The sequence below is a fragment of the Schistocerca serialis genome, chromosome 2, assembly GCF_023864345.2.
Source record: "Schistocerca serialis cubense isolate TAMUIC-IGC-003099 chromosome 2, iqSchSeri2.2, whole genome shotgun sequence".
Lineage (NCBI taxonomy): Eukaryota > Metazoa > Arthropoda > Insecta > Orthoptera > Acrididae > Schistocerca > Schistocerca serialis.
Genome location: NC_064639.1, coordinates 891,667,400 through 891,680,901, shown reverse-complemented (window position 1 = coordinate 891,680,901; position 13,502 = coordinate 891,667,400). Strand labels below are relative to the sequence as shown.

The 13,502-nt window shown below is 37.4% G+C and overlaps 1 protein-coding gene across 1 annotated transcript in view; it reads right to left on the bottom strand.

The window, feature by feature from the left end:
- Window positions 1-13,502, bottom strand: part of LOC126456501 (dynein beta chain, ciliary-like) — a 186,722-nt gene that overhangs the window by 29,205 nt on the left and 144,015 nt on the right. Inside the window, exons 13-14 of the mRNA XM_050092251.1 lie at window positions 8,168-8,360; window positions 6,490-6,626 (exon numbers count right to left, since the gene is read on the bottom strand). Coding sequence (XP_049948208.1) covers window positions 6,490-6,626; window positions 8,168-8,360 — 330 coding nt within the window. The remainder of the gene's footprint in view (window positions 1-6,489; window positions 6,627-8,167; window positions 8,361-13,502) is intronic.

Genomic DNA, 13,502 nt, shown 5'->3' with positions numbered 1-13,502 from the left:
GGAATACGGCATCAATCTGCTCGCCAGTGTCTACGGCACTATATATATATATATATATATATATATATATATATATATATATATATATATATATAGAGAGAGAGAGAGAGAGAGAGAGAGAGAGAGAGAGAGAGAGGGAAACATTCCACGTGGGAAAAATATATCTAAAAACAAAGATGATGAGACTTACCAAACAAAAGCGCTGGCAGGTCGATAGACACACAAACAAACACAAACATACACACAAAATTCTAACTTTTGCAACCAACAGCTGCTTCATCAGGAAAGAGGGAAGGAGAGGGAAAGACGAAAGGATGTGGGTTTTAAGGGAGAGGGTAATGCCTTTACAAATGTCTGCTTGTGTCTGTGTATGTGCAGATGGATATGTGTGTGTGTGTGTGCGAGTGTATACCTGTCCTTTTTTCCCCCTAAGGTAAGTCTTTCCGCTCCCGGGATTGGAATGACTCCTTACCCTCTCCCTCAAAACCCACATCCTTTCGTCTTTCCCTCTCTTTCTCTCTTTCCTGATGAAGCAACCGTTGGTTGTGAAAGCTTGAATTTTGTGTGTATGTTTTTGTTTGTTTGTGTGTCTATCGACCTGCCAGTGCTTTCGTTTGGTAAGTCACATCATCTTTGTTTTTAGATATATTTTTCCCACGTGGAATGTTTCCCTATATATATATATATATATATATATATATATATATATATATATATATATATATATATATATATATATATATATTACTGTCATTTCTTGCTAACAATATTAGCTTACTTTCAAGAACAAGCAGCTTTCACTCAGATAATACTCGGCAGAAATCAAACCTGCATTTGGATCGGACTTCCTTAACTTTTGTGCAGAAAGGTGTGCAGTATACTGCTGCATCCATATTCAATAAGCTACCACTCAAATTCAAAAATCTCAGCAGTAATCCACGCGCTTTCAAATCAAAACTTAAGAGTTTCCTCATGGGTCACTCCTTCTATTCTGTCGAGGAGCTCCTTGAAAAATTAAGCTGATTCTTGTGTTTACTGGAACTTATGGACTGACCTTTTTGGGTTCATAAACATTTATTCTTATCTGTTATTACTTTTATGTTGTAATTTCATGTACTGACATGTTCCATGAATTTGGAGGTTTGCTCCTCAATTTGGTCCTACAGAACTTGATGTGTAAATAAATAAATAAAATGTATAAACATCAACATATATAAATACTTAATGTAATTATGATGATGATTATGGACTTCTCAAAAAGATAAGCAACAATAAACAATTATTTGTACTTTATTTTTTAAATGTATGTTTTGCACAAATAGGTCTATATATGACAGTGTTTTCTTTGCTACATGTTGTTAGAGGTAAATCTTCGTCTTTGGGAACTTTGTAGTATGAGTTTGAAAGGCAAGAATGGAGTACAAGTTAGTGTGTTGTGTTAGCATTGTGGTTGATTTTAATTTGTATTCTGAAGTGAAACAACAGAAAATATATCTATTTAACAACATCAAGTCCACCAGTGTTCATGTTATTTAATAAAATGAAGCTGAGCATCCTATAGACCAGTATTAAAAGTTGCATTTCAGAATGGCCTATGGTCTTCCAACTTTGAAGAACAAAGAACAATTAAAAGACGATTATTATGTAAATTTTTTATACAAGTTCTACCGTTGCTACCTCTCGCTGCACTGTGTCACTTTGGCTGGTGCTTTCAAAGACTTTGGATAGTAATGGGATCAGTGAAATTGGCCTGTAGTTTGCAGGCTGATTTGCTTCCCTTACTAAGGACGAGACTCACCTTGGATAATTTGAGGGGATCAGGAAAAATATCCTCTGTAAGACACAAGTTTATAGAGTATGAATGGCACTACAGGGTAATATATAACTTTTTCAGTAGGTTATTTGATACATGGTTTACCTCACTAAAGCTGCTTAATGAAGGTCCAGCCTGATCATGATTTAGGTTTGTGCTCTTAAGATAATCCGTATATGTTTCATTAGATTTTCTTACTAACTTTTTGATTTCCTCTGCATAGGTTATGAAGTGCTGGTTGGGTGTATCTGCTGGTACTGCCACTGTGTTATCAGAGGTTCTGACTACATCTTAAATATTATTAATTAATGACCAGGCTGCTTTGCATTTGTTTTTACCGTATTTTTATGAAATTATTATTGGGTCTTTGTTTAGCCACTCTTTCTTGTACAGTTTCTTGGCAATTTTTTGTAGATTCTTAATTTCATCAGAATTATTAATTTTTCTTCTACCTCTTTAGATTCTCCAATTCTTGGGTGTGCCATGGCTTTCCCTTTCTACTTAAATGCCTTTTTTTTTTCTTTGGAACAAGATGAGCATTTAAGATACTAATTAAATAACTGTGGAAGGTTTCATAAACAAGTTGGGTATTGGAACCACATCTTAGAAATAATTTGTCCTAGAACCACATCTTAGAAATGATTTGTCCTAGTCTTTATGCTCAGTAGGTGCACTAGTTTTTTCAGACTGTATTTTGTTAGTAGTAAGACATTTTTTTTACTTAGTTAACTTTTGTTGGGACATGTTCCTGTCCACTTTTATACTATGTTTTAACTATACTGTTAACATATACTGTCATCTGGGAAAATAAATTATTTCACACTGGTGGAATACACGTCATGAGGACACTTAATAGAGACACTACCTACGCATGCTTTTAGCCTAGTAGGTTTTGAATTAAAATAGTGGAAATTGTGCTGCCTTAGGATATTCAATAACTTTTTTACACTAGGTATGTTCCAGTTACATCAAAGCTTGAATTCATGCCTCCCCCACCCCCACCACCACTTTGTTACATAGCAGAGTACACCATCTAAGTAGTATGTTCATCTGAGTTGGGAGCAAGGCAGACACACGCTAAAATAACTTTCATTACATCACATATTGTACCCACAATTTCAAAGTGTTTCTCAACACATGCCCAACTGAGATCAAGTAAACACACTGAATATTTGAAGCGGCATGTGGAACAGATTCCTCAAAAAACAGTTATCAGTTTCTAATAAAGCCAAAACAGCATACCTACAGGTATCCTATTTAATTGCAAAATCCATCTCACTGCACATTATTGGCGAGAAATTACTTTTCCCTGCGGCTGTCAAAGGTTTGTGTAAAAGTATGAAGTTGATACCGCTCTCAGATGATAGTGTGGTTCCTCATATTGATGCAATAGCCACTGACAGGAAAAATCAATTGCACATCTTCATGACAGCCCAAAATTTGCCAGCATCTTGAAGACAGAGCTCTGGAAGGGACACTATACGTGAAGATATTTTCTTCCTTGTGAATTCCTTTTTTGTTGACAATAATCTGATATGGACAAATTGACTTGGTATATGTACGATGGGATGGCAGCACTTACTGAAACTAAAATGGGGCTCATGGCTGTTTCTCCTTCAGTACAATTCACACTTTGCATGATGCATAGGAAGGCATTGGCCTCTCGAGTAGTACAACAGGAAGTCAATGAAGTGCTGAACGATGCAATTAGTGGTGCAAATTTTGTGAAACCAAGAGCTTTAAACAGTAGCCTTCTTTCAAGGGGATGAGTTTTACTCATGATTCACTTCTACTGCACACAAGTACATTGGTTGTCTCGTGTTAGCTAGTTCCTCATTGTGTTGTGGAGTTGAAGGATGAACTTTATGTGTTCCTGTTGAACAGATTTCACACACTCACAGCTCCATTTCTAGATGAAAAATGGCCTTTAATGTCGTACCAATGGGCTGATGTTTTTGAGAGACTGATTGATCCTCATAAATCAGTTCCATGCGGAAACAGTAATATCTTCTTTCTAAGCAAGTAAGAGCTTGAGTCTCAGAGAAAAACTGAACTTTAGAATACCCAGATGGAGAAGAGTAATGCGAGATATCTGCTCATCTGGATGATTTCATGAAGGAAAACAGCCTGGATGTAGGTAAAATTAGTAGATTGTCACAGTGCAACTCGAACACCTTCATCAACAATTTGACGATAAATTTCCAAAACCTTCATCTGAGAATGACTGGATCCACAATCACTTCAATATGATCATTACAGACCATTTGTTAACAGCAGAACACAAAGAACTAATAGACCTCTCAAGTGAGCTAATAGACCTCTCAAGTGACAGAACACTTTGAAATGAATTTAAATTGAAGTCTCTTGAAAATTTTTGGGTGCAGACTTGGAATGAATATCCCAATTTAGCAAGATGGACAGTGGATGTGTTATTACCCTTCACATCAACTTACTTGTCTGAGTCACCATTTTCTAAAAAAATGACATTATCAAGACAAAACACTGGTCTTGACTGCAATTGAAAGAGGGTCTGCGAGTTGCTATTTCAAAGATGCAACAAAGATTTGATCTGATTTCTTCACAAATTCAAGAACAAACATCACACTAAATTTGGAAATGTCAGAAAATTTCCAAATATTGAATCTTGGGCATTTTTACTCTTGATTATTTCCTTTCTGGATGATCAGTTTGAATATAACAGTTTTTAAACTGGCATTTAAATGTTGACTATTGTTTTATCATCAAACTCTCTCTCTCTCTCTCTCTCTCTCTCTCTCTCACTCTCTCTCTCTCTCACTCTCTCTCTCTCTCTCTCACACACACACACACACACACACACACACACACACACACACTTTCACACAAACGAGCACACCTGCCGCACACATAACTCACAGAAGCCAGAATGCAACTGTCACATTTAATAAAAGCAGCAATCTGCAATGGGGCAGGCAAGAGGAAAGGATAGCAGTGTACGGAGAGAGAATAGCAGTGGCTTGTGGAGCATGCAGGGACTAGGTGGTGGCAGGATAAGGGTCCCAGGTGCAGTGTCGGGAGGCCGTGAGAAAAGGAGGGGGAGGGGTGACGGGAAGTGGAACAGAGAGGAGAAGGGAAAAAGACTGCTGGGTGCACTGGCAAAGAGCAATGAACAATGAGGGTAGTGGACACGAAATGGGACTAGGTGATAGGACAAAGAGGGCGGAGACTATTGGGTGGAGGGTGTGGGGAGACTAGGCCAGGATAATTTTGCTTGCAGAGAATGTGTTGTAAGGATAAGTCCCATCTGCACAGTTTAGAGAAACTGGACGTGGACAGGTGGATCCATATGGCTCGAGTTGTGAAGCAGCCGTTGAAATCAAGCATGTTATGTTCAGCTGCAGGTTGTGGCACAGAGTGGTCCACTTTTGCTCTTGGCCACAATTTGGTGGTGACCCTTCATTCTAATGGACAGCTGGTTGGTAGTCATATCAATATAACAAGCTGTTCAGTGATTGCACAGATCTGGTATTAACATTGCTGCTTTCACAGGTGGCCTGCCCTCTGATGGGGTAGGACAAGCCTCTGACAGGATTGGGATAGGGAGCACTGGGTGGATGGATTGGGCAGGTCTTACACCTGGGTCTTCCACAGGTATATGATCCCAGTCATAAGGAGTTGGTATTGAGTGTGGCACAAGGATGGACTAGGACATTGTGGAGGTCGGGTATGCGATAGAACACCACTTTAGGATGGGAGGGAACGATCTTGGGTAGTATGTCCCTCATTTCAGGGCATGATGATAGATAATCAAAGCCCTGACAAAGGATGTGGTTTAGTTGTTCCAGTCTGGGGTGGTACTGGGTCATGAAGGGGACTCTCCTTTGTAGCTGCTTCTTGGGGTGATGGGAGGATTGGGGTTGTGTGGAGATTATGGCATGAGAACTGATTTGTGAACTAATTTGTAAAAGAATATGTAGTGAAATACACACATTTCCTCAGTTCCATTAATTGCACATACATACATGGTTATTTATAAACTAGCTGTAATTGTTAATTTTCACCCCCTTTTAATTATACTTATATATGATCATTTTTTGAAAAAAAGAGTTTAACTATGATGTGATCAAAGGACACTATTGTAACAATTAGACAAAAGTAAATAGGTATCATAGGCTGCATTTGTGTCAAGTATGAGAAGTGCCACGGAAGGAAAGAAAAATGGGGGAGGGGGTTGGGGGACAAAATGATTTATGTTGTAGATGAGAGTGCAATGGAAAAAGTTTGAGAACCTCTGCTATAGCTGACTGATGTGTGGCATACAGAAACACATAGCAGAAAACAGTATTTATACTAGCTTTTAAGCTCTTGCTCTTTCTCTAGTAGAAGAACCCACATTCACATGAGCAACCGCACAGACATCCAAATGCACACACCAGCAACTGCTGGTGCGTGTGTTTGGATGTGTGTATGGTTGCACATGTGAATATGTGTTCTTGTACTAGAAAAGAGCAAGGGATTGAAAGCTAGTCTAATTATTAATATTTAACTGACACGCTATTATTTCTCAACAGGTATATGTTGCATACTTCTGGTATTACAGTACGTTTCTATATAAGTTTTGGTACAGCAAAAACTACATTATTGATTTAGAATTCTGAACACTAGCGACCTTCATTTAAACTGGTTTCATTACTTACGAGTTAATGCAAGCATTCAGGCTGAATATCCACTGTCTAAATGTTTCATCCCTCTGATGCAGGTTGATGGCCTCCTCAGGGATCCCATCTTTCCCCAGCATCTTTAAGTATCTCACTTCTCGGAGAAGTATTACAAGCTGAAATATTAATGAAAATCATCATCAATTTCTAACAAATATGCCTTGTCTCAACGAACAGTCTTTTATGTTAAGAGTTGTTCTCTTCACGATTCTGTAGCTTGTGAAAACAATGACAAACAACCATCAGAAATAACTACAGCCACTGATTCAAGAATACTAATACATTTAAAAGTAAGTGAGCATGAACAGCTTAACCAGAAGTAGAAAATTTTATTGACTGGGGAGAAATCATGAAGGGAGTACCATAGGGTTCAATTTTGGGTCCACTCCTATTCCTTATAAATGTGAATGACCTTCCATGTAACATTAATCCAGCAGAACTGGTACTTTTTGAAGACATTATTAATGTTGTAATAAATCTCATTAGAGAGAAAGAAACAAAAGAGATAGTTATTGATGTTTTTCAAACAATTATTACATGGTTCTCTGAAAACACTCTCTCTCTAAATTTTTAGGAAACATGCAATGGTATATTGAGTTCTGTGCAACAAAGAAGAGTCATACCAAGAACTGATGTAGGACATGAGCTGAAGTTAGTAAAAGGGTAAAATGCTCCAAGTTTTTTGGTGTACATATTGATGAAACTTGGAAGAAGCGTATTACTGAGCTGGTAAACAATTTGGTTCAGTTGCTTTTGCTCTCTGTCTAATTCCTAGCATTGCAAACAATAACTGCTAATGTTGGAAACAAACAAATCAACCTCCTAAGACATTTTGCACATTTACACTCAATAATGTTTATGGAATAATTTTCTGGGGTAACTCTCAAATAAAAAGAAAGTACTGATTGCACAACAGCGAACAGTAACAATAATATGTGGTCTTCATCTGTGATCATCACGTAGGTACCTCTTCAAGGAGGCATTTAGGCTCCACATCCTCACACATATATTCATAAATAATCCATCACAATTTCAGAAGAATAGCAGTGCACATACCTACAACACTAGTGGAAAAAAAATCTGATTTATTACCCACTAATGAAGCTGTCACTGACTCAGAAAGCAATTCAATATGCAGCAATAATTTTTTTCATTATTTCCCAATAACATAAAATGTCTTACAGGAAGCAAAGCAAGTTTTAAATCTAACCTAAAATCACTTCTTCTGTGCAACTCTTCCTCATCCATGGACGAATTGTTATTTAAACACAGGTGTGTTTAATAGTTGTGTGAGTAAGACTACTGAAAAATAATATGTTCATTAATGTTAACAATAAAACTGACTCATTCCACATAACACTGGTAGAAGAATGATTCATATGATCTATGGAACATGTAAATAACCAACTAATTCATTTTTAAAATAAGTTCTTCATGTGCTTGAGAAAGTTGCAATTGGAGAAAAAAATTCTTTTCAGTGAAAGGCTCAACAGTCCTTCAGTAATGAAGACCAACTGAAATGTAAATTTTAGCAAATGGACACAACTGATTTGAATTTGGGGCAACAAATCAAATATATCTATTACTTACTGAAGTGGCAAGGAGTGAAGAAGGTGGGTGTGTATCATTAATATAAATCCCTACTTGTAACACTTACTTCTTCACTGAAGTTTAAGTTCAGAGTAAAACCCTTCTTTCTTGTTAATATGGTTTTATTTAGATTTTCTGCACAGATGTTAGGAACGGTGGTCATCCAATTAGTGAAAATATAATCTTCAAATGAATCAAGAGATTCAAATAAATTATCACATCTTCTTATGAGGTTTTCTGCTTCTTCAGACTTCCTCAGTCTGCAACAAGACAACAAATTTATGATATCCAGCAATAAAAATAGCAGCTTATTATACAAACTAACACTGTACAGTTTTTTTCCAGATTATGTTTTTGCTTTTTTGCAAATAACATGAAGATGCAGTGCACAGCACACCTTTCCTCTAAACTGAAGAAGGGAATTCTGCCTGAACACACCATTCAGTCCTGTAATCAGCACGACCTCAGGCATCACTGGCAGACCCTGTTCTACTTCCACCTCTGCCCATATTCCAGCCTCCCCTCCAACCCCCACTCACAATTTATTACTTTTCTTGCTATACTCTCATATATTACATTGGCTTATAGCTCTATGGCTCTCCATTTCACTGTTTTCTCGGCATTCACTCACCCTCTGTACCTATATTCTATCCTATCCCACCCCACCTCTAACCCCAGCTAGCTGTCGCCCAATATGCCACAGTGGTAACCTTCCTTTGCAACCATATTCTAAACATTTTCCCCCACTGTCCTTCCCTCTTACTAGACTTAGCCCCATCTGTCCCATCTGTCACTCATCTCTTCCATGGTCTCCTTCATTAATAAACTCAATCCAGTTTAAATGTTCAAGTTCTTGTTTATGCATATACAAACTGCCCAATGCCTTCACTATATGGTGAGCAGTTGTCTTTAGTGCCTTTGTCTGTATTCCACCCTTAATTTCCCATTTTCATATTAAAGTAGTTGATCAGTTGGATAATTTGACCACATATAAACCTTTATAGAGAAACTGTTCATTATTCTGACGAGCATTAACATGCAGGTCTGTTCTAGAAAGCGGTGTGTGTTTTTGGAATGAAGTAACATCAGTCAAGGAAAAATCCAGGATGGGATAACAACAATATTATGAAAAGGATAGATCACCATTCACCATATAGAGCATACGCTGAGTCGCAGAGAGGCACAAGTGAAAGATTGCTGTAAATTTAAGCTTTCAGCCAAAAGGCTTTCTTCTGAAGTAGAAAACATGCACACATTCACATAAGCACAAGCCACACACACACAACCAGTGGTTCCAGCCACTGTAGACTGCAACTATGCAGCAATATGGCATTTGTGGTGGAGAGTAAGGAGGAGCCACAGGCAGGGACAGTGAGAGGTAGCAATTTAAGGGTTGGGCAAAGCTGATGGGTTGTGACAGCATAGTGCTGCAAGGTGCAGTCTGGGGTTTGGGAGGGAAGGAGGGGGGAGGGAGGGGGGGGGGAGCTGCACCTAGCAGCACTATTCTGTCTCCAACATGTCTCTGCCACTCCCACAGGCAACACAGCATCTTTCCCCAACCCTTATCTTGCTACCCCTCACCATCCCTACCTGCGTCTCCTCCTTACTCTCCTCCATGCATGCCATATTGATGCTCCTATCAGGCATAGTTGTAGACCATAGTTCAGCCACAGCAGCCAGAGATGGTAGTCATATGTGTGCGAGTTGTGCTTTTGTGAATGTATGTGTGTTTCCAACTTCAGAAGAAGGCCTTTGAGCCAAAAGCTTAATGTATAGTAGTCTTTTCACTGTGCCCTCTGCAACTCAATGTCTTTTCTATATGGTGAGTATAAATCCATCCCTTTCATAATATTATTATATGTCATAGGAAAAAGGACAGATTCACATGTCAAAGTAGGGATAGGATTTTTTTAATTAAAGAAGTAATAACATCTCAGTACATGGTCTGCTCCATGGATTTGAAGATAGCTGCAGTAAATATCATCATCATACCTCATACAAACTCTCTCTCTCTCTCTCTCTCTCTCTCTCTCTCTCTCTCTTCTCTCTCTCTCTCTCTCTCTCTCTCTGTGTGTGTGTGTGTGTGTGTGTGTGTGTGTGTGTGTGTGTGTGTGAGTGGTGCACACTGAGACAGCATCAAATTCAACCTGTATCTAAAAAGTCAGAATTGAGATCCAGAATAGTAAAAAAAAAAAATGCTACAAAGAAATATCCTATGGGAGTTCTAAATGAGGTGGTGCTCTTTGCATATTAGCCTTCCAAAATATGTGGGACTGAGACTTAACTGATACTGAAACATTACTCAGTAAAATATTTTCTACAGTCTACTCTAAATATGACAAAAGTGTTCTTATCAATGAAGTAGGCATGGATTTGCAAGGTGCAAAATCATCATATAAACCTCCTTTTATAACACTAATAAGATTTCCAATAAATGTCTTACAATGGGACATTCAAACACTTTGATTTGTGGAAGAATGAGCTAAACTTTGACTAGCAAGAACAACACAGAAACACATTTAGATAGCACAAACTACATGAAGGGGAAGGACAAGTTAGAAATATAAAACAAAGGGTATATACATGTAGAAGACTTCCCACCAAATTGAGGAAGCCCACAACATGAAACTTCCCAATTCACCCATTGTTGTTTAATTGAAAGATTCTAGCTGTGACTTCAATAGCACTTAGAAACTAATTTTGCTACTGTTACAGTGTTTAATTCTTATGAAAGGTTTTCTGCGAAGTTATAATACAGAATTGTAATTTGCCAATTTTTGCAACAGCCTGAATTTTGTGCATATAAGAACATTCCTGGCAGCACATACACTGTTAACAGTTTTCAAATGTGGAGCACTAACAGCTGCAGGCAAAAACAGTAGCACTGTACACAGCTGTGTCAACAATGACATTTTGCCATAGAGATGGTTACAAATTCGCTAACGTTATTGGTCGAGGTAAGCCCACAAAGTTGTTGTGCACAGTCCACTGCAACTGACAGGGAACAACTTATGCTGACTCAACTATAGTTTATCCACAAAATTTGAAACTTCTTGGCAGATTGAAACTATGCCCTCAAAACTTCACTCTGTCATACCTCTTAACCTTGATTCCAAAGAGGTGTTGGCAGAAGTAACGCTCTGAGGATGGATCTTGAGTCACCCTAGGATAGCTCAGTCGGTAGAACGCCTGTCCATGAAAGACAAAGTTCTCTGGATTTGAGTCTCAATCCAGTATATAGTTTTAATCTGCCAGGAAGTTTCAAATCGGCATTCTTTATGATGCAGAGTCAAAATTCAATCTCTATCACAAAGACATTTGATGATTTCATTGGATTCATGTCAGAGTTTTGAGCATTTTCTTCCAACTACAGTAACAAAAACAAAGTAGGAGAAGCTATTAATAGCGGTAGTGCTACTAATTTAAATATGATGTTATTGTATATGGATATGAAATTTAACCACACAGCTATACACTTGTTTTACATATACGTTTCAAAGCATTACAGCTTCATTCCCAACACAAAAAATTCATCTGCGATTGTACAAGGTGAGTAAACAGACAACATTACTGATAAATTCCACTGACAAGTGTGAAAACAATACAAGTGAACTGAAAAACAGCAAAAGCTGATTTGTGTGTACATGAAACAACAGTGATGAAAAGTTACAAACTTCTGTAGTGAGACACATTAGTAGGTGAACCTCATGGCAATACTGAGTGGCAAGTAAATATCCTATAGACCATCACAAATGACTTAAGATCAGAGATAAAACTGCATATTAATTTCAAGATTTCTTTAAATGTTTGAGTAGTTCAAGGGATAAATGAGATACATACATAGTAAGTAATGAGAGTAATTGGTTAGGGATATTTTTTCAAGTGTAGACACAATATTTTATTTTTCTGTTAACATCCAATGCATTTAGGAGCTAAAACTGAATTTTTAATGAATGTGATGATGTTTTTGAGAGCTGCATCTGCTTCAGGTCATCACCTAGACATAAATAAACAACACAGTTTGTAATTTCATGAGGAAAGCATCTTAGACAAGATTAACCAACAAATGAAGTATTATTAGTGGTTACCTGCATTTAACCAAAAAATCTTCATCTTCTGCATTGGTAAAAAACTTCCTCACTTGAATTTATATGTAAAATGATTTAATATGTATCAGAACACTACAGTTTTCAAACAATGCATATTAATTTGCGATTCAAGAATTTATTAATGTAGCAAGTGATGTATTATTTTTGTTTGTTTGAACAGATGAAATAAAATAAAATAAAATTACACAAATTAGTGTAAGTTAAAAGTATTTATGCTTCACTGAAATTAACTGAGTTAAAATACTTCCAGTATCTTACACATCCCTTTTCATCAAGTGTTATAATTATAAACATCTGAAAAATTCTCAGGTTCGCCACAGATAGCAGTCTTTCATAAAACACCTCATCTTTCTGCAATAATGGTGTTTATTTATGACGTATGTTTAATCATTTCCACAAAAGGCATTGTGTCTTCAATGGATGCTATGAAATAGTGTACAGTTCTGTTTGACCTAACATTTTACACAAATAAAATAGTACATACTGTTATATTAAATTGGTGCATTAGTCTGTAGCAGTTTTGTTTTGCATGTTGGTATTTTTGTTGTTATGGGTTTATTTACTGACTGCCATTTTTTATTTGTAGTTCACTGTTGCTATCTGAGTTTACATATTGTCATTTTGTAACCTGGAAATAGCTAGTGGAGCTTTGGACACTAGAAAATGGAAGCCAAGTAGAGAAATATGAACATTCTGACATATTCTCCTGTTTTAGTTGAACAGAGGGGTTAACAGCAGCACAGGCACCAAGAAACATTTGTGCTGAGTATGGGGATAATGTCATTGGACAGAGCATGACCAGAAAATGGCTTTCTCATTTTAAGGAGGATCGTTCTGACATTAGTGACTCTCCGCATTCAGGATGACCATTTGTTGATGAAGATCATTTAAACTCTTAACCCACAATGATAGACATCAGTGTACTTGAGAACTGGTAAATGTGATGAACTGTGATCATGCCTCCATTGCACTAATTTGCACCTAATGGGGAAGGTTCAAAAATCAGTTGTATGGGTACTGCAAGCTCTAAGCCATATCCAAAAAAATTTATGGGTGGCCCTATGAGGTCTCTGCATGCTCATCATCAACTGGCTCATAAACAACACTGAGTATTCCTATCCTGTGTCATTACTGATGACAAGAAATGGTGCTTTATGCTAACATAAGGATAAGAAAGGAATGGTTAGCCCAAAAAAAGCACCAATTCCCGATACAAAAACCCGAAAGTATTAATAAACCAATAATATTATGCATGTGGTGGAGCAGCACTGGTGTGGTGCACTACAAACTGCT